This window comes from Gouania willdenowi, chromosome 6, assembly GCF_900634775.1.
Source record: "Gouania willdenowi chromosome 6, fGouWil2.1, whole genome shotgun sequence".
Taxonomy (NCBI): Eukaryota; Metazoa; Chordata; class Actinopteri; order Blenniiformes; family Gobiesocidae; genus Gouania; species Gouania willdenowi.
In genome coordinates this window covers 60,090,102-60,110,838 of record NC_041049.1, presented here as the reverse complement: position 1 = coordinate 60,110,838, position 20,737 = coordinate 60,090,102, and the positions used below count along the sequence as shown (strand labels likewise).

The 20,737-nt window shown below is 40.2% G+C and overlaps 2 protein-coding genes across 4 annotated transcripts in view; both read left to right on the top strand.

The window, feature by feature from the left end:
• Positions 1–3,114, top strand: part of LOC114464874 (protein phosphatase 1 regulatory subunit 12A) — a 31,687-nt gene extending 28,573 nt beyond the window's left edge. For all 3 annotated transcript variants that reach the window (XM_028449509.1, XM_028449510.1, XM_028449508.1), the window contains one exon: positions 2,213–3,114. In XM_028449509.1, coding sequence (XP_028305310.1) covers positions 2,213–2,299 — 87 coding nt within the window. In that variant the 3' untranslated portion in view covers positions 2,300–3,114. The remainder of the gene's footprint in view (positions 1–2,212) is intronic.
• A 4,875-nt stretch (positions 3,115–7,989) lies between these two features.
• pgghg (protein-glucosylgalactosylhydroxylysine glucosidase) lies at positions 7,990–20,275 on the top strand. The gene is made up of 14 exons (XM_028450398.1): positions 7,990–8,233; positions 8,339–8,773; positions 10,266–10,476; positions 11,840–12,275; positions 12,471–12,590; positions 13,867–13,998; positions 14,077–14,188; positions 14,677–14,749; positions 14,830–14,966; positions 15,849–15,982; positions 16,076–16,171; positions 19,204–19,301; positions 19,392–19,615; positions 20,092–20,275. The coding sequence occupies exons 2-14, from the start codon at positions 8,530–8,532 to the stop codon at positions 20,166–20,168; spliced, it is 2,094 nt and encodes a 697-aa protein (XP_028306199.1). The 5' UTR covers positions 7,990–8,233; positions 8,339–8,529; the 3' UTR covers positions 20,169–20,275.
• Positions 20,276–20,737: the final 462 nt, after the last annotated feature.

Sequence of the window (20,737 nt, the reverse complement as noted above, 5' to 3'; positions counted from 1 at the left end):
GGTTGAATGTTTCATCCTTTCTGTGTCTGTAAAATAAAAAGTTAAAGCTGCAGTATGTAAAATTTTTGGCATCACTTGGTCAAAAAGCCATAATCATCTTTCAGCATATTGTAATGTGTGTTTTGAGTGGACAGTGAATCTATTCTCCTTCTTCTGACTTTGTAAATGAGTATCTTAAATCCAGGAGCATGACGCTGGATGTTAGGTAATCAGAGCTCTTTTTACAAACACACGTGCTCTATGAGCTTTGGGCACTTCTATTGGCTGCTCCACTGAAGTCAGACGTGTTCAGTTACCCTCGGTAGTAAAAGTGAAATGAAGCAGAAGTCTCCATAACAGCGTTAGACACAACAGTTACACAGCAAATCAAGCGGAAAAAGGCAGACTGCGGTGGAGAAGCAACAGAATAAAGTCACAAACACTGAGGGGGAACGAATCGCTTTGTGTCCTCATGGATCCCCGAGACTGTGCAGGCTCCGCCCCACACAGACAGAGAGTGATAACAAATGGGATCTTAGAGAAGCTTATTGAAGGTGAATTCATTTTACAGTCTGAATGTGGAGCGATGGTTGTCACTCTGCTCAGAGCTGCTGGTTGCAGGTGGGAGAGAGGGCTGATGACTTCTTCTCCAGCGTTTACAGCACTTATCATTAACAGCGCCGCTTTTACGGTTTAAATGATCAACTTACTGGCTTACTAAAGGATGAGTTCACTCAGAATGTAGGCTTATTCAAGAAGTTAACGTTTAAGTTTTGCCCCAATAGCTTGAGGAAGTGTACAGCCTCCTGCTGCAGCCGTCTGTAGCAGGAGGGAGGGGCTGCTCCCTCAGCTCTACAGACAGTGACGGCCAGGGGACAAGTCGCTTGAAGTTGCTTGAAAAGTTCAAATTTTTCAACTTTAAGGAACTAGGTCGCGCAGGACCTAGTCGCTGGAATTGCACAAGTCACGTAGCTTGAAGGGAGGTCGCTTGAGATCGTGTCATTTACATGAATGTAATCCAGTCGCTTCAGTCGCTTTTGGTGTGAACGCAGCTTAAGGCCTTGTCCACACATAGCTGGGTATCTACTAAAACAAATATATTGTTATACGGTTTGGCCTGTGTCATCCACACAAAAATGCAGGATAGGGTCATTAAAAATGGGGCTTTTGAAAAACTCAGATCAAAGTGAAGATTTGGTCAACTCCGGTTTTGCGTTTGAGTGTGGATATAGATAACCAAAGTTTTAAGTTTCTAAACGCCACAGGGACTCTGCTGGCTGCATTGGTGTGGGGTAGCGGTGCCCAGTTGGGGGTGCTTCGGTATGCCTGCTTGTCGGTCTGTGGCTGGCGGGGTGGCCCTGCTTGGGCGGTTAATGGCGTCCTCTCTCGTTGGGGGGGCCAGGGATGGCGGACGGTGTTGTATCGTGGGGACGTGCAGGCCTCACCTGGTCCTGTTGTGGGTGCTGGTTTCTCTGAGTCGCAGTTGCTCCCTGTTGCGGCGGGACGGGCTGCTCAGGGCCGACATGAGGCGGCGGTCGCCCCCTATACTGCTGGGGGGTGTGGCTTGTGCCTGGGGAGTGGGGGGTGCCGTCGTGCTCCCTGGGGCCGGTATGGTTCGGGGGGGGGGGGCCGCGGGGTAAGTTTCCAACTGTGCAGCTTGGCGCGTCTCTGGGGCCCGCGATGCCTTGTGCCGTCTGCGCCATCTACCCTCTCCGGTGGCCCGCTGTATGGACGGGCCCGACTCACACCAGACAGGCCTCCTACATGGACCGGGGCCTCATACATTGTTTGGCAGGTGTGCAAAGCTATGACGGTGCACTTGGGACCCCAATACATAAAGCTGCCAACAACAGAGAGTGACGTCCATTCACTTGTGGATAGTGCATTCATGCGGTTTTGTGTGGATGGATATATTTTTGATGATGTGTGGACGTAACTCTTTTTTTTAAAACAGAGGAGGGTGGATCTACATTTTTTTTTAAAAATACCCTGAAAAATCTCCACTAACACAACATAAAGTCACTACATTTGTCACGAGTCTCTATTGAGAAAAAAGTTGCTAAGAGCGTTCACAGACACCGGTAAGGGAGGCTAAGTTTTGGTTTTGGTTTCAAAACGGAGCGGAGAGAGGATTCTACATACTGCAGCTTTAAGTGCCAGAGTAATGATTTAATTATTGGTGAAAAGCCTCTCATAGTTAGTGTGAACACAACTTCAATTAATTTCCCTCCAGGTTCTGGTCGACCTGAGAGCTGATAACCAGCGTCTGAAAGATGAAAATGGAGCTCTGATCCGTGTCATCAGCAAACTCTCCAAATAGACGAAGAGGAGAATCAAGAAGAGCAGGGAAACTCCTCCCCCACCCCCATTCTCCCCCCACCCCACCATCCATACATCCAGAAGTGAAACAAAAGAGAAGCAACAGAAGTTTGGATTGATGAACTGATGGAGAGTCTCAGTCGTGCCTTAAAGGACCACCTCAGGCTGCTGGCACACACACACACACACACACACACACACACACACACACACACACACACACACACACACACACACACCCCTCAGTGTATTATCTTAGTATTTATTCTTTGTGATTACACTCGTATCACATAGTCACAGATCATTGATCTTAATTCCTGATTAAAGTCCATTCCTGATGCTTTATAATCCTTCAGTTCATCACCAGGATTAAAGGAAACGCGTGAGTTTGGTTTGAGTCCCACCTACCTCTTAGTCTCCACCGAGCACCTCCACACCTAAACGTTTCTATGTTGAGACACACGCACACACACACTCCATGCTCTTCAAGACAACTGCAGCACTTTACTCCCCACTAAGCAATAAGAGTTCTATGAAGGGAGGGATGTGCTTGTTCTCTCAGAGCAGACTTCTAGTACACACGCTACACACAGCAGGGGGTCAAAGGGCGTGGCTACTACCATTGATTTAAAATATATAATTTTCATCTTGAATTTCTTACAAAATAAAAAAGCAAAGATTGTGTATATGTGTACAAATATTAGTTATGAACAATATCCATTTTGAAGTGAAATTCCATGTAGCCTTTTTTCACATGTTGCTTTTCTAATATATGAAATGGTTGTCTGCACTCTAATAATAAAACGTGTGTTTGTAGCTCTCCATGTGTTCTGTTGTCATAGAAACAAAGCAGCATCCTTTCACTGGTTGTCAACTAGACCTTTGTGACCACACCACCCAGTCTGCAGTTTGTTGTCTTACCCTCACTATTCTGGTATCACCCTGCATACTAGTGGAGCTGTTATTTCTGTCCTTCATCACTGTGGAAAGAAGAGGAAACACATCTGGACAGATGTTTCAGGCAATTCCACCAAGTTTGTTGTTCCTTCTTTTTTTAATAATATTATGTTAAGGTTGCATTTATTCAGACTTTAAAAATTACCTTGATCTCTTGACGTGTTTCAACTGCCAACTGACAGTCTTCCTCAGAGGCATCTGCTGATCGCTTTGATGTGTCCTTATGAGTTATTTCATTGCAGAACATAAAATCAGTTAAGTCATGGATTGGGACGGAGCAGCAATAACTGGGACAGAAGGAAACAAAAACAAACGCTGGATCAAAGAATCCATCGAGAAAAGGAGGCGGAGCTTTAACATCAACAGGGATGAGGAACATTTTCATTCTCCCACACCTGGGAATCTCTTCTCCAGAGACCGTTGTGGGTGACAAGGGACGTGGCATAGGCCTGGGCAATATATCGAGATTTCTATTTTGACGATATAGAAAATTACAATATCGTATATAACAATATATTTTTATTTTATAGCTTATTTTGTATTACAATAATCGTTTTAGGAGTCGCAGCATGAAAAGCTCAGTTAGATGGATTTCTGAGTGTGTCCAAACCCAGACCTAAACAAGCCATACTACAGAACTCACTCACACGTGCTGTCCCTTATAGGCAAAAAAAAAAAGAAGTGACACCTATTGTGCAGCTGTTTAATAAATGTGCGTGTGTGCCATTTTGCATCATCAAATTTAACCCAGAATTGTATTTTTGATAACACTTTATTGAGCTATGAGTTTTGGTCCATATCGCCCAGCCCTAACGTGGCAAGCCTGACAAAACTGTCAAGTTGGCCACACCCAGATATAACTCAGAAGGACACATCAAAGCAATCAGCAGACACCTCTGAGGAAGACTGACAATTGGTATTAATTGATGTTTGAGGCCTTCATACCATGGTGGTATTTATTATCTGAGTGAGGCAGGGTGCGCTCTTTCAAGTCTAGTTGTTTGGTTCCATGGTACAGACATTGTACCAGTGCTGGTCCATGTGTTAAGTACCATGGTCTAGATACCAGTGCTGGTCCATGTGTTTAGTACCATGGTCTAGATACCAGTGCTGGTCCATGTGTTTAGTACCATGGTCTAGATACCAGTGCTGGTCCATGTGTTTAGTACCATGGTCTAGATACCGGTGCTGGTCCATGTGTTTAGTACCATGGTCTAGATACCAGTGCTGGTCCATGTGTTTAGTACCATGGTCTAGATACCGGTGCTGGTCCATGTGTTTAGTACCATGGTCTAGATACCAGTGCTGGTCCATGTGTTAAGTACCATGGTCTAGATACCGGTGCTGGTCCATGTGTTTAGTACCATGGTCTAGATACCGGTGCTGGTCCATGTGTTTAGTACCATGGTCTAGATACCAGTGCTGGTCCATGTGTTTAGTACCATGGTCTAGATACCGGTGCTGGTCCATGTGTTTAGTACCATGGTCTAGATACCAGTGCTGGTCCATGTGTTTAGTGCAGGAAGATGAACCACTGTCTAACAACAAGCCCAGCTCCTAATAAGGAAGGGCAGCAGAGCAGCCGCTCTCTGTAAATATCCCTGAGGTCTGAGAAAGGAAGAGGGAAGCGGATGGAACGCAGCCTTATTTGGACAAAGCTCTGCTTTTCCCAGGGTTTGAGGCTCAGATCCCAGGAATGAAGCCAGATACTACACACACAGACATGTGGCTCCACCAAGAGGAGCTACCAATGTAGTGCTGCTGGAGAGGCTGGAGAGCCACAGAAACACCAGCTGGAGTTCTAGAAAAACAATGAGCACTCATTCATCATTAATGGATATACAGTAATAAAATACACACGATTAGGATTTTATAGACAAACATCTGGAACAGAACTGCAGTTTTCCCCGAAGAATGTTTTTCTCTTCATTTTTACATGCAAACCAATGTCAAATGTTAAGAAGGCCAAATTAGAATCGTGGACCTTGAGTTTGACACAATCTGAAAATCATAAATCATTAGATAGATAGTGATCTCTAATGGATTAGTTTCAGTAGCAAATATAATACATGATCTCTCATATCTCCAACTGCAACACTTATTTTGTATTCAGTGAAAAACTTGCTGAGCAAAGAAGGTGATCATATAACCTGTACTAAACTAGACAGTTGCAAACCAGCTAGACCAGTAACCTAAGTGACGGACAAAAAGTGTCGGGACGGTAAAAGATGGAGCTTTTGTATTAATACACATTCTATTTCACCACAATGATTAGGTCAAAAGTAAAAAAATTAAAAAAATTGGTCAAAAACTGATATCCTTGTCAAGATTTTAACTCTTAACAAAAGAAAAATACATTGAGTTTCTAAAACTGACACGTGTATTAAGGGATGCCTGATTGTTAATCATGCACAGTTGAGGAGAACAAGAAACCTGCACAAAATGACCTACCACCAGCATGTGTGTCAAACTGAAGGCCAGGGGGCCACATCCAGCCCTTTCAAGCATCAGATTTGGCCCACAGGAGAAAGTCAGTCACTCCAAATGAAAATCCACAATATTTCCCTGGGCTCACAGTTTCCCCATGATTCTATCACACAATGGCAGTCATTTTAATTTCAAACTGCTGAAAGAAATGTACCGTAAATGTTTCCAAAATCCTGCAATTTTCCCAACATTTCCATTAAATTAATGGAAACTGAAAAAATACAGGAACTTTAAGTGAATATCCTGCAGGGACTGATATCTGTCACTTATTGCTTGGATATTGTTGGTGCCTTATGCCTGCTTTACATATCACTGAGAAGTAAAAGTGCAAACAAAGGCACAATAATGAGATCAAAGTCGTCTGTATTTGGCCCTGCACTAGCAGATGGAGATAGAAGGAAAGAGAAGAGGAGGAACGCCACCAAGAAGGATGTATTAAAGGAGGATATGAAGAACTGTATCTGTCAGTGCCCCCCGCAAAATGTTAAAAATAAATAAATAAAAGTAACCTTTTTTGAAAAAATATAAAAATTGACTATTCTTCTTAAAATCTTATTAAAACATAACATTTGCAATCACGTTTTTTAGAACAGTAATAAAGCTATTTATTTCAATTAATATTTAATATTTAATAAAATGCCTTTTTTTTTTTTTTTTTAAATATTCAAGGTTCAACGAGGCCATTCTGCCCCCTGTCGTGACGTCATCATAGGAGGCACGCCCCCCAGTCTGGGAGTCACTGCTTATATGTTAGCGTTTCTCAAATGTAGATACTTGTACACCTAGGGGTACACGTACACTACTTGAGGGAGAGAGAGAGAGAGAATTGTCAATTTTGTTCTACATATGTATATACTGTATAGTGAAATCCTATTTTATTAATTTATTTTAATCTTATTGTTTTGTACAAATGTTGCCTTAACATTTAATCTTTTCTTGTGTACATGGTTCTCACACTTGCTTTGGCAACGTAAACCTGTTTTCTCATGCCAATAAAGCTCAATTAGACACTTCAACCTTGGGATCGGGACCCCATGTGGGGACACCTGGAGTTTAATTGGGGTCACTTGACATTTTTGAAAAATTTTAGATTTTAGATTTTTTTTTTTTTTAAACTGTATTTCTATACTTTCACTAGTTACAATAAAATAAATAAAGTAAAAATAAATCAATAAATATCTGAGCTCAAACTTGATCAAAAACTAATTATAGAAAGAAAAAAAAAATGTGTTGCCAGAAATTCTTGATCAAAATAGGGTTTGGAACCACTTCACTAAATACGGTTTCATTCACTTATTTATGAAATGAGATTCTTTCAAATATGTTTTATCAGTCATTTATTCCATAATTATGCTCTATAGATGTTTTTTCATTGTTCTCTGAGCAAATGTAGTCAAAAAAGGAGGTGCTCGAACCAAAGGTTTAATGACTCAGAAAGATCAGGAGAAACTGGTCCATGCTTTTATCTCCAGCAGACTGGACTATTGTAATGGTCTTCTGACAGGAATCCCCCAAAAGAGCATCAAACAGCTACAGCTGGTTCAGAACGCTGCAGCTCAGGTCTTAACCAGAACAAAGAGGTCAGAACACATTACTCCAGTTTTAAAGTCTTTACACTGGCTCCCAGTCAGCCTCAGAATAGACTTTAAAGTTCTGCTGCTGGTGTATAAATCTGTGAATGGGTTTGGTCCAGAATACATCAGTCAGATGTTAGTCAGGTATGAACCCAGCAGGTCTCTCAGATCTATGGACACAGGTCAGATAGTGGAGCCCAGAGTTCACAGTAAACATGGTGATGCTGCTTTTAGTTGTTATGCTGCAAAGAAGTGGAACAAACTGCAGCAGAGCTGAAGTCAGCATCTGATGTGAACATTTTTAAATCAAAGTTAAAGGCACTTTTTTTCTCTACTGCATATGATTGAGAGAGAGATTGTTGGTCATGTTGTTGATGTCATGTGTTTGATGATGATTTTAAATGTTCTTATTGATTTTGAGCTGTTGAATGTTTTATCATGTGAAGCACATTGAGTTGCCTTGTGTATAAAATGCGCTATACAGATACATTTGCCTGGCCTTAAACAGTTTGAGAACCCCTGCTCTATGTCTACGTGATGGTTTGTCTTTATTATTTTTACTTTGAGCTGAAACAGCTCCTCATCCTTCATGTAGAATCCAGGCCGTGTTTTTTAGCAGATCAACAGATCCAGGTTTTCCCTGCAGCTTCATTTCCTGCAAAGTAAAGTAAAGTAACGCCTTCTTTCCATTACTTACACAAACAGATTCACTTCATCATGCAGATACTTTTTCCTCTCACGTGACCTCGTGATCTTTGATAAGCTCTAGTAATGTTTTCCTAGAACTTCTTCTAGTTGCTGTTTTCTGGAGATCCTCCAGATTATTCTTACACTGTTGTTGTTCCCAACATTCCTCTTTGTTCCAGAAACAGATGCTGAAACATTCCCAGTGTGTGCTGGAGGGAGTCATTCTAAAGGTCTGTGCACACTGCCTCATCGCACCAATGTCTGCACGTGTCTGTCTGTGGATTTGGGTTTTTCAGTGTGTGATCTTCTCACAGACTTCAGTTGTGTTTGTGCAGGTCTTGTGATGCCAGAGGGTCAAAGATCAACAGACAGTCTGGAGTGAATGGTTTGAAACCAGTGATCGTCATCAACAGAAGCTGGTGTTACACACAAGTTACATCAAAGGAAGAAGATCAAAGCCTCTCCTAAGCCTCAAAAAACCAAACTAAACACATTTTATTTTGTAGATTTTTGTAGATCTTTGACAATGTCCTCTGATCTGGATCCTTACATCTTCACCACTGACACTCTACCCAGCGACCTCCGCTTCCTCCCCCCTCTGGCCAATGGGCTCCTGGGATGGAAGGTGTACAACAACATCATGCACATGGGTGGGATCTACAACGGGGAGGGGGGTCGTTGCCACCGGGCTGATGTCCCCTGTCCCCTCTCTGTGAGGCTGGAGGTGGAGGAACCTGCAGAACACATGTTCAGCCTGGACACACGCTCAGGTAAAGGGAGTTAGATTTACTTATTTATCTCAAATATATATATAAAAAACCCAATATGAAGCAATCATTGCTCACTTACAAAGAGCCCCAGCTTAACGCTTATCTAGTACTGGCCCTTTACTTAATACGTCAGAGCTACTTGACAAAAAGCTAAAGAAATCTGGCATTTGAGCAAATGCAGTATACAGTATATGAATACACACAAATATAAACAAAAACAAGCATTCATACGCCTACTTACATTTACATAACATCAACATCCACATGTCCATCGACCATCAGATTCTTTATTGTCCACAATGTTCTCTTTCTAAAGTTCAATTCCCCCCAATAATCATCCCCTCCTTATAGTCTACTTGAAAAAAATTGTAATACATTTTTAGCAGTGATCTGAATTTAGCTTTATGCAGGAAAAGTGTGTTGGATGTTGCTCAACTAGAGTGTGTTGGATGAGTTGAATGTTGCTCAGGTAGAATGTGTTGGATGTTGCTCAGGTAGAGTGTGTTGGATGTGTTGGATGTTGCTCAGGTAGAGTGTATTGGATGAGTTGGATGTGTTGGAAGTTGCTCAGGTAGAGTGTATTGGATGTGTTGAATGTTGCTCAGGTAGAGTGTGTTGGATGTGTTGGATGTTGCTCAGGTAGAGTGTGTTGGACGTTGCTCAGGTAGAGTGTATTGGATGAGTTGGATGTGTTGGAAGTTGCTCAGGTAGAGTGTATTGGATGTGTTGAATGTTGCTCAGGTAGAGTGTGTTGGATGTGTTGAATGTGTTGGATGTTGTTCAGGTATAGTGTGTTGGATGTCTCTCAGGTAGAGTGTATTAGATGTGTTGGATGTTGCTCCGGTGAAGTGTGTTGGATGTTGTTCAGGTATAGTGTGTTGGATGTCTCAGGTAGAGTGTGTTGGATGAGTTGAATGTTGCTCAGGTAGAATGTGTTGGATGTTGCTCAGGTAGAGTGTGTTGGATGTGTTGGATGTTGCTCAGGTAGAGTGTATTGGATGTGTTGGATGTTGCTCAGGTAGAGTGTATTGGATGAGTTGGATGTGTTGGAAGTTGCTCAGGTAGAGTGTATTGGATGTGTTGAATGTTGTTCAGGTAGAGTGTGTTGGATGTGTTGAATGTTGTTCAGGTAGAGTGTGTTGGATGCGTTGGATTTTGCTCAGGTAGAGTGTGTTGGATGCGTTGGAAGTTGCTCAGGTAGAGTGTATTGGATGTGTTGAATGTTGCTCAGGTAGAGTGTGTTGGATGTGTTGAATGTGTTGGATGTTGTTCAGGTATAGTGTGTTGGATGTCTCTCATGTAGAGTGTATTAGATGTGTTGGATGTTGCTCAGGTGAAGTGTGGTGGATGTGTTGGATGTTGTTCAGGTATAGTGTGTTGGATGTCTCTCAGGTAGAGTGTGTTGGATGAGTTGAATGTGTTGGATGTTGCTCAGGTAGAGTGTGTTGGATGTCTCTCAGGTAGAGTGTGTTGGATGTGTTTTCTCTTCCAGGTATCTTCAGCCACTCTCTGACCACCTCCAGCTTCACAGCGTCTCAGTCTCTTTACGCTCATCGTTTCTACTCCAACTTGATGGTGATGGAGGTGCTGCTGGTGCGTCATGTGACCTCTGAGCAGCCAATCACAGTCAGCCTCACCACTTCATTCACACCCAGGAGCAAAGACATTGTTTTTGAGTCTGGTCCTGATTACGAAGGAGGAAGGTGAGATTACTGAACATATAGAGTTTATAACTGTAAGAAAATACTCAAATTACGCTTTACTTAAGCCATTACATTATGACCACCACCTACCTAATATTAGTGTTAGGGATGTCCCCATCATAGGCGGAGTTTGAATATCGATTTAATGCAATATCAGCACAAATCATGCTTTATTACTGGTACTTTATTTTGTAGGCTTAATCGAGTGGTATTACTTAAACAGAACAATAGTCAGCAACAGTAGATACAAGAAAAACGGACCACATTTGTATTAACCAATGGGTTACAATTGACTTTATACATAAGATTATTATACAATATAACAAAATAAATCAATAAAATAAATTAGAAAACCCTACAAATCAACCTCAATGAATACAATAAAACCAATTTTCCTTTTTAAGTGCAAAAATAACAAAAATATTTATGTTCACACTTCTATATATACATAAAATACAAAATATGTAAGAAACTGACAATATCCAAGCAATAAGTGACAGATATCAGTCCCAACAGGATCTACTCTTTAAATTACCTTGATTTTTGTGACCAATTTCTATTTATTTAAGGGAAATATTATGGGAATAATTAGAGGAAAATTGAAGGATTTTGTATGAATTTGAATTTTTTTTAACAACTTAACATTCAAAATAACTGCCATCTTGTGAGATAAGCACTGGGGAAACTGTGAGCACCTGCAAATATTTGGTGAGTTTCATTTACACAATGATTCTCGTAGGGCTGCACAATTAATTGAATTTTAATCGTGATCACGACTTTGGTTGCCACGGTTGCTGTGTTGCATATCAAATCCAGCGCTTTCTCAACCATTGGTCAGCGGCAACTTTAAGTCATTTGGTGGATTGGATTTGGTGAAAGCACTCTGTAATAGTGTATTTATTCAGTTAACCCTTGGTACGTTTTACATTCTTGGGTTAATTTCTTTTTTTTTTTGTATAATTATTTTGTACTGTAAACTGTTCATATATTGTTTTTTTTAAAGTAGTGCCAAAGAAATACATATTTTTCCCTAACATGATAAAATACTTGTGATTATAATATTGATCAAAATAATCGTGATTATCATTTTGGTCATAATCGTGCAGCTCTAGTTTCTTGTTTTTTCTGTCATTATTATTTTCTCCTGCGGCCCGAATTGGATGCTCCAAAGGGCCGGATTTGGCCCCCGGGTCTTGAGTTTGACACATATCGTATATAATCCGATTCTTTGCTGATATCGGACCAATAGCAGATCGGGACGTCCATAATTATTTTATGTTTTGCTGCCCAAACAGAGTCAGTGGTCATAATGTTATGGCTACACTACAGGAGGCTAAAGAGTCACTAATCCATTGTTTTCTAGTCACATCCTGGGCCAGACAAAGACAGCTGAGTTCCCAGGAGCCTCTTGCCACACGGTGCACCTCATCTGGACTCCGATCCCCCTGACGCTGACCCTGCAGCCCCAGCAGCCCCAGGCCCGCTGGGGATTCATCCTGGCCGTGGCCGACACTGCCGACTCAGCCATGGCCCGTTACGATGAAGGCCTGAGTCTCATGGCCACTGGAAGCCTGCGCCCCTCCCACGTTAAGGCTTGGAAGGAGATGTGGCTCCAAAGCACGGTGGAGGTGGTCGGCCCCCAGGACCTCAATAAGGCTGTGATTGGCTGCCTGTTCTACCTCCTCAGTGCCTTCCCCTTCATTTATGAGCACCCCAGCCCCTTTGGAGGGGTCAGTCCTGGGGGGCTCTCCAATGGAGGGGACGGTCAGGATTATTGGGGTCATGTTTTCTGGGATCAGGTAAGGATTCCCACCTTTATACTGTACATTATGTTCATAACCACCATACCATTAAGAACCTTTAGTTATACAACAAAGCATGTAGAACAAACATGGGCAAGTGTTTGTGCGTACACAAACCATTCCTCATGTTAAACACTAAAGCTTGTGTGAAATGGTACAGTTTATTTAAAATGTGTTTTCATCCTTTCACAGGACATCTGGATGTATCCTGGAATCGCTCTTTTTTACCCTAAACTAGCCCGAGCTGTGCTGGAGTACAGGGTCGGGACCATAGAGGGCGCTAAAGACAATGCCCAGAAACAGGGCTACAAGGTGGGTTCCTCACAGTTTCAATTCCTGCATCAAAGATATAATGCAATAAGTATAATAATAATATATTTTACATATAAGAAATTTCAAAGTGCCACAGTTATAGACGAAGTAAAGTAAATGAGAAACCACCCAAGGACGAATATCCATAAAATATTTAATACATATGGCCTCAGGCAGATGTTCTCAACCTTGGGGTCGGGACCCCATTTTGGGTAACGAGACACTGGGAGGGAGTTGCCAGATGCCATCAAGAATCTAAGATTATTTTTTTAACATTTGGAACCCATTTTTGCTTATTTTTACTATTTTTCTGCAACTACACCAAACTTGTCATATTTTAACATATTTTAATCACTTTTTATTGCCATATTTTTGCTCCTTTTAATGCATTCTTACAACGTTACTCCCATTTCTGACACTTCTACATCAAATTTCAATGCCTTTTCTGCACATTTTTTTCACTTTCAAGACATTTTCAGCACTTATATACCCTTTTTTTCTACCAGATTCCACCTAATGTCACATATGTTGATCCATTTTTGTCACTTTCAACCTGTTTTCACCATATTTCATGCTTATTTTTGCCAATTTAACCACCTTCTCGATTTGTCAATTCAAACAATTTGTTCCCATTTTTTCTGCCACTTTTAAGCCAATATTGATATTTTCAACCCTTTTTACCATTTTTTCTGTCTGTTTTTAGCTACTCTAATTTGCAACCAATTTCTGTGGTTTTTAAAATCCCATTTCACCTCCTTTTTGTAATCCATTTCATTTCTGATTGAAACAAGGATTTCCATCTTTAAGATGACTATAATAATAGTAAACTTCCTGGATAACAGTGGATATTATTCAGTTGAATAAATAAATGTGGTTATCACAGATTCATAGAACAATGGACCATCATTTTGCTGACTTTATGGATGGACCCCAAAAAGCTCTCCCCTTTATTCCCCCTTATAGACATGACTTTTCTTCAATGTTCATGTCTGTGTTCAACCACCTTCAGCTACAGTGGGGGTCCCCGCTCTCTAGAACCTTTATTTTGGGGGTGTAACTAACTACCTTCTGATACCCCTAGTGTTTTCTGCATCACAGGAAATGGGTATTATACTAACATTACTGGTAAAGAGGGAAAAAAGTAATTAGAAAACTATTCATTTTAAATCTTTTTTTTTTTTTTAACACATTTGTCCTTTGCATTAATCATGGCAGTGAAAACCTTTTTCTAAATCAGTCAATGACCCTGTAATAACAGAGTATTTCTACTTTCCAGGGCCTGAAGTTCCCGTGGGAGAGTGCAGTATCAGGGCGAGAGGTGTGTCCTGAAGACATTTATGGACAACAGGAGATCCACATCAATGGAGACGTAACGTTGGCATTCCAACACTACCTTCACCTCACTGAGGTGTGTGTGTGTGTGTTAACCTGCTCATTATCCCAGTGTGTGAACCTCATGCTTTGGTAACTGAGGCTTTTACTGCAGGATGTGTCCGTGTTCAAAGAGGGGCGGGGCAGCGAGGTGATCTATGGCGTGGCTGATTACTGGGTCTCTAGGGTGACGTGGAATCCCAAGGACCAAATGTATCACCTTTTGGGTAAACACCTTTGTTGTTGTCATGGTGATAAACTTCTGAATCTGATTTATGTGTCTAATCTGCTACGGGTACTGTGTTTATCAGAGGATTTAAGAGCCACCATCCACCAATAATGACTTCTGAAAAGCTGACAACTGCTTTTTCATTAAGTTCCACCACAGTCCACCATATCACTGTGAAAACTCACAGGTGAAGTTGATTATTTTAAGTTTTTCACTTAACATGATGAAGAATGACATTAGTGAGCCAACGAGGAAGAATTTTGTCCTCAGCGCAGGAAAAATTAACAGTCAAATGGATTTAAATCTATAACTGTGATTGCCATTGAAAATAAGAAAGAATACATTGGAATAGATTTATTATAATAGATGTGGACAGGCTGAGAGGATCAGGAACCATTGGCATTAAAGCCAGGAATACTAGGGAGGAACATACCGTATTTTTCGGACTATAAGGCGCACTTAAAATGTTTCTTGTGCTGCTTTCAGGCGTCATGCCACCTGATGAATATTACAACAACGTCAACAACTCCGTCTATACTAATACGGTTGCCAAGTTCAGGTAATAATAATATTAGTAGTATACCATCTAACCGACTCACAGGTAAAAAAAAAGCATGAGAAGTGTTTGTTGTTTGTCAGTTTGGAGTTTGCTGCAGAGCTGGCTGAACTCCTCCAGCATCCTGCACCAAAGGAATGGATGGAAGTGGCAAAACGTATCAAGATCCCTTTTGATGAAAGGTCCCAGTACCATCCTGAGTATGATGGCTACATTAAAGGTGGATATTTGTTCATTCCTCTCCCTTACAGACACTGTAAAGAACTGTTTCTGAACGGATTCAAGGGATAAAAAGATTTTTTTTAAAAATCATATATATAGTAAAAACATGCATTCATTTATCACATCATAATTCATCACAGATGTGGCTGTAGAACAGGGGTGTCAAACTCATGAAGTTCAGGGGCCAAACATGGACCAGTTTGTGCTTAAGGGGGCCACAGATTTTAGGTGGAAAAAACAGCAAATTCAACAATAATGTGCCTTGGTTTGTATAAATGATAAAGTATGTGAGTATATCAGTGCCTGCAGGATCTTCACTTAAAATTCCCTGATTTGGGGAAATTTTGTGGAATAATTTGAGGAAAATTTGCCTGATTTTGGAAAAATGTAGTTCTTTCAACAATTCAAAATGAAAAATGACTGCCGTCATGTGACATAAGAAGTGTAAAACTGAGCTCTGTAAATATTGTGGATTTTAAATGATTTTTTTGTATTTGGAGATATCTACAAGTGAATAACTTTACAAAATGTTTCATGTTTTTTTCTGTCATATTTACTTTTTCGAGCTGGACAAATTAGATGCTCTAAGGGCTTGATTTGGCCCCCGTGCCTTGAGTTTGACACGTGTCCTTCACAAACATAATATAATCTAAAACATTTATATTTTTATACAATGACACAACAATTTTAAACTCATATACTTTTAACTATAGGAAATGTAAAGCAAGCGATTTGTGCTGTAAAATCAAGTTATTTATGTTTCCTTGTGTTTTACAAATGCCTTCAACCCACGCAAAACAGGCCTATGACTTGACTTTTGGGCCCCGTCCCACAGTTTGAGAACCCCTGGTATAAAGCACTGTGGTGTGGTGTCACACAGGTCATCCAGTGAAGCAGGCGGACACGGTGATGCTGGGGTACCCTCTGGGACTGGACATGTCTGCAGCCGTGAGGAGGAACGACCTGCAGGCCTACGAACCAGTGACGGACCCTCAGGGTCCGGCCATGACGTGGGTGAGAAAGAATTGCTGGGGAGGGGGGACGACGTCATGGTTCAACAAACGAGGCCTGGTTGTATGACTCATGATGTTGTTGTGTGTCTTCCAGGGAATGTTTGCGATTGGCTGGTTGGAGCTGGGGGAAGCTGACCGAGCTCAGCTTTTACTGGACAAATGCTTTAGTAACATCCAGGGACCATTTCAGGTACAACTGTGACACACACACACACACACACACACAGACAACTTCAAGATTCAAGTTTCGTTGACCAGTTGGATATTTTGGCTTACTAATTGGTCGGTTGCTTTTTTCAATGATCTTATTATGATTTATTGACTCATTTCGTTGTATGTAGGGATGTTTAGTTAGTTGTTCAGTCGATTTGGTGAGTTACTGACATGTTAAGTTTTAAAGCTGGTTGGTTGGTTGGTTGGTTGGTTGTGGGTCCGTCTGTTGGTTGGTTGGTCCTTCTATCGGTTGGTTGGTTGGTTGCTCAATCGGTTTGGTTAGTTACTGACTTATTAAGTTTTAAAACTGGTTGGTTGGTAAGTTGGTTGGTCGTCTGTCAGTTGGTTGATCACTCCCTCGTTTGGTTGTTTGATTCATTGTTTGGTTGATGAGTTCATTGCTCTTAGTGTCGTTGGTTAGTTACTAGTCATTTGGTTTAAGATCTTGATTGTTTCAGGTGTCCTGATGCTGGAGCTGGTGGTTCCTAATCTGTGGTTCACGGGTCAACTAGTCTGGGACACTCTAATGTTCTATCTCTCCATCTTGTTCTGTCACTAACCCCAACCAGTGAAGTAGATGTTCTCCACCTCGGAGCCTGGTTCTAACGGAGATTTATTCCTGTTAAAAGGGAGTTTTTCTTAATAATTTGATATTTTGATAGCGCGTTAAGATGACTATTGTTGTAATTTGCGCTGTATGAATAAAGTTGAATTGAATTGATGATTGGTTGGTTGCTCAGTCGGTTTGGTTGGTTGGTTAATTACTTAACAATGTGTTTGATTTATCAGCTGATGGATTAGTTGGTAGTTTATTGGTGATGACTGATTGGTTACTCATTTAGATGTTTGATTTAATAGCTGGTTGATTGGTTTGGTTGTTAGTCACATATTCATTTGGTTGTTTTGTTTGGAAATTAGTTGTTGGTTGGTTTGCTCATCTATTTGGTTAGTTTGCTGGTTCAGAGTCATTTGGTGTAATAGTAACTAGTTAATTGTTGTTAGTTGTTGGTTACTTGTTCAATTTGTTTGATCAGTTACTCTCTTGTGGTGGCTTGTTGATTAGTTACTGGCTTTGTTTGGTTGATGCGTTTATGGAATGAATTCGTTTATATTAAGGGTGCAACAATTAGTCTACATTATCAACAAATATCGATAACAGAATTAGCCATTGACAAATGTATTTGTCGACAAGCTGTGGACGGAGCTGAACATAGTTTTTCATGAGGAGTGGCTCATCGCACCTTCTGTATGTTTTTGCTTAGAGCTGTATGCACGTTAAGCCCTCAATTTAGCCAACGATGACCCTAAAATCCTTGTTCCACCAGCCAAAACTGCCTCCAAGTCTTTTGTAAACAAGATATTTCTCTGGAGCACGACCGAGAGCTCCGCGATGGCCCCCCTCCTATCGTGATGCATTTTCTTGTCTATATTGCCCATCTCTAGTCTGGGAGCATTTCACCCTTGACACAATAAAAAAAAAGCAGTGGCTATCAGTACGTGTCAATTGATTGGCAGTCTATCCGTAGGCAGCACCCCTCATTGGCCAGTTTAGGTCACGTGATAGATGCACCACATGACTTAAAATTCCGTCAGTAATTTTATTTTAGCTCATATTTATTTTTAGCTACCTCGCTAACCCATTTATTTTAGCCCTAACCCAGGAAATACCCTAAAATGTTTTTTTTTTTTGGTAATATGTATTTTAAAAGGTGGAATTTGTCGTGTTAAATATGTTAAAATGAAAATATATATATATATATATATATATATGACAAAAGTGGGATTCAAACCCACAGCAGCAGAAGGAAGAATCCTTGAGTCAGGCGCCTTAAACCACTCGGCCATCCTGACACGGCGATAACACAGGCATATTACGCTTATGTAGAAAAGGTCTCGCAACGTCATCTGTCATACGGATAGACTGCCGGTATATAGATACGTATTACATACTAGGAGACACTTCCATAAAAAAAAATAAAAAAAAAAACTTACCTGCCCCAAGCCAAATTTAAAAGACTAGTACAGTGCCCGTCGGAAGTATGCATTCATGTGGGAGCTTAAGTAGAGTTAATTATGGCCAAATGAGTATGAGTTTGAAGGTTGGATGTACAAAGTGGTGTACATACTCTGTAGTGTTATAAAGGGGTTTATTTGCAAAATAAAAAAGCATGTGTGATTTCCCTGTTTTAATTGTATAAAACATACACATGATAAATGTGTTTGTTGTTTTTTTAATTCATTTTTATATTTTATTTTGTTTGCAGTATTTTTCTGTAATGTATATTTTTTGGAGTCATTATGTGTATTTGTGTATCTTTTTTGGTGTAGTTTTGTTGTCATTCTGTGTATTTTTTGTATAAATATTTAGTTTTCTGTATTTTCATATTTTTGTTGTTTGGCGTATTTTTCTGTAATGTATGTTTTTTGGAGTCATTGTGTATTTTTTTTATCTTCCAGTTGTCTTTTTGTGCATTTTTTGCTGTAATTATAGTTTTTTGTTGCCATTGTAGTGTGATTCTGGAGTCATTTTGTGTATTTTTGTATCTTTTTTGGTGTTCATTTTCATTCGTTTTGTGTACTTTTTGTGTAAATATGTTTAGTTTTTTGTTTTATTTTACTCATTTGGTATATTTTTATTATAAATGCCTTGTGTGCGTGTGTGTGCGTGCGTGCGTGTGTTCCGTGAAATGTTTGAGACGCTGATAACCAAACTCCATAGACATTGTAGCACCAATCAGAAAAACAACCAAACTGCGCAAAACAAAATGTAAAGCTCATGTGTTTACACTCCGCGTCTGCTTGGCTGTATTTGCTCCACACACACAGACGTTCCTTGCTTTTTAGTTAGATTGTAGCAACATAGAGCAAATAATTGTACGATTTATCATCCGATTAGTGGATTAATCGTTTCAATAATCAATGACCATTAGCCGACTATTAAAATAGTTGATAGTTGCAGCCCTAGTCTATAGATTCAAACATTCATCCTGTCATAATATCCACTGGCAGGTATGGAGTGAGTCATCAGACGGCTCTGGTGCCGTCAACTTTCTCACTGGAATGGGAGGATTTATGCAAGCAGTGTTGTTTGGCTACACTGGTTTCAGGTCAGTGAACCAACAACCCCCCCCACCTACAAAAAGAAACCATTGTTATCATGCATTGCTCAGCACAGATGATATGTTTATTTTCCTCAGAGTGCGACAGGATAGCCTGGACTTCGCTCCACTTCTTCCTGGTAGCATTTCGGAGCTTTGTGTCCGTGGTGTGAACTACCTGGGGAGTCAGATGGACTGGCTGCTGAGGAAAGAGGAAGTGTGTATCATTGTGAGGGAACAGGCCAATGGGGCCTTCAGCAGCAAATCACATGACCTGCAGGTAGTTCTGAAAACATCAGGAGCTAAAATCCCTCTCATACCAGGTAACAGAACCGCACATTAAACTACATCAGCGTTTTTCATTACAAATCATAAGTACTAGACTTTCTGTGGGATGTCTTCTGTTCTTTATATGGATAAAAACACAAAAACTAAAAACATTTTGATGAAAACTTCACATTATTAGGGTTATGATGCCCTAAATTTTAAACTGGCACCATTGATATTTGATAAATCACCATATAGCTCGATTTTAAATATCTGTACTTGAACATTTTACACTTTAGGAAATTGTGTTCAGTTGCTTGTATGTAGGGCTCAAAAACTATGGCACAGTATTGGTGAAATTGAGCATCATACTACCATGAGAAATACTGACTTTCTCCCAGTCCAGCCTATTTAAGGTCAAACTGGGACATGTGTGACATCTATCTAAACTAAATACTACTTTTGTTGTAGCTGTTTTGAAAAGGTTGGTGACCCGTGTTTTAAACTCTCTTGTGTACATGTGTATTTTCAGGGCAGCCTGTAACGTTTTCTCGAGAGCCTGGTAGTGTCTGCAAACGAGAGGCGACATCTTCCTGCTGGCCTTTCTGAAACAGAACCTCATTTATCACTGTGTACAACATCAAATGTATCTTTATGTTGTAAACAATTGTTGGGGGAGAAATAAACAACTTATTTTGACAAATACAAACTCTCTGATCTGTTATTAGAATACAACCATGTGTAGGTAAAGTAAATATTACTAATTATCTCATTATTGTAGCACCTGCATTAAAGCTCAACAATGGGTTTAAAAGCTGTAAAAATAAATAAATAAAAAAAAGGCGAGTGGTTTGATTTCTTTTATATATCAATAATGACTGTATGTGTTTTTTTTTAAATTGCTGTTGCAGTTTTTTTTATTTTGTGTTTGACTGACAATACCACAAATTATTATTATTAAATTAGCATGGCTTCTAGTGCTGGAAAAGGATGTATTTATGGATTCATAATAGAAAATATAGCTATTTTCCTAATCAACAATAACCTTATATTCAATTTTTCCTCTCAAAATCAAAATATGCTTGGGTCATAGTCATAGTGAGGTTATATGTGGCACAGGTTGATCGTCACATTTATTATATTTTGCCCTACCAGGGCACCGTTAAAACATAACTAGA

Coding starts and splice junctions, on each gene's coding strand:
- pgghg (XM_028450398.1), top strand. CDS start 8,530: ATGTCCTCTGATCTGGATCCTTACATCTTCACCACTGACACTCTACCC. Junction 12,276..12,470: donor GTCATGTTTTCTGGGATCAG/GTAAGGATTCCC, acceptor ATCCTTTCACAG/GACATCTGGATGTATCCTGG. Junction 14,189..14,676: donor CCAAATGTATCACCTTTTGG/GTAAACACCTTT, acceptor TGCTGCTTTCAG/GCGTCATGCCACCTGATGAA.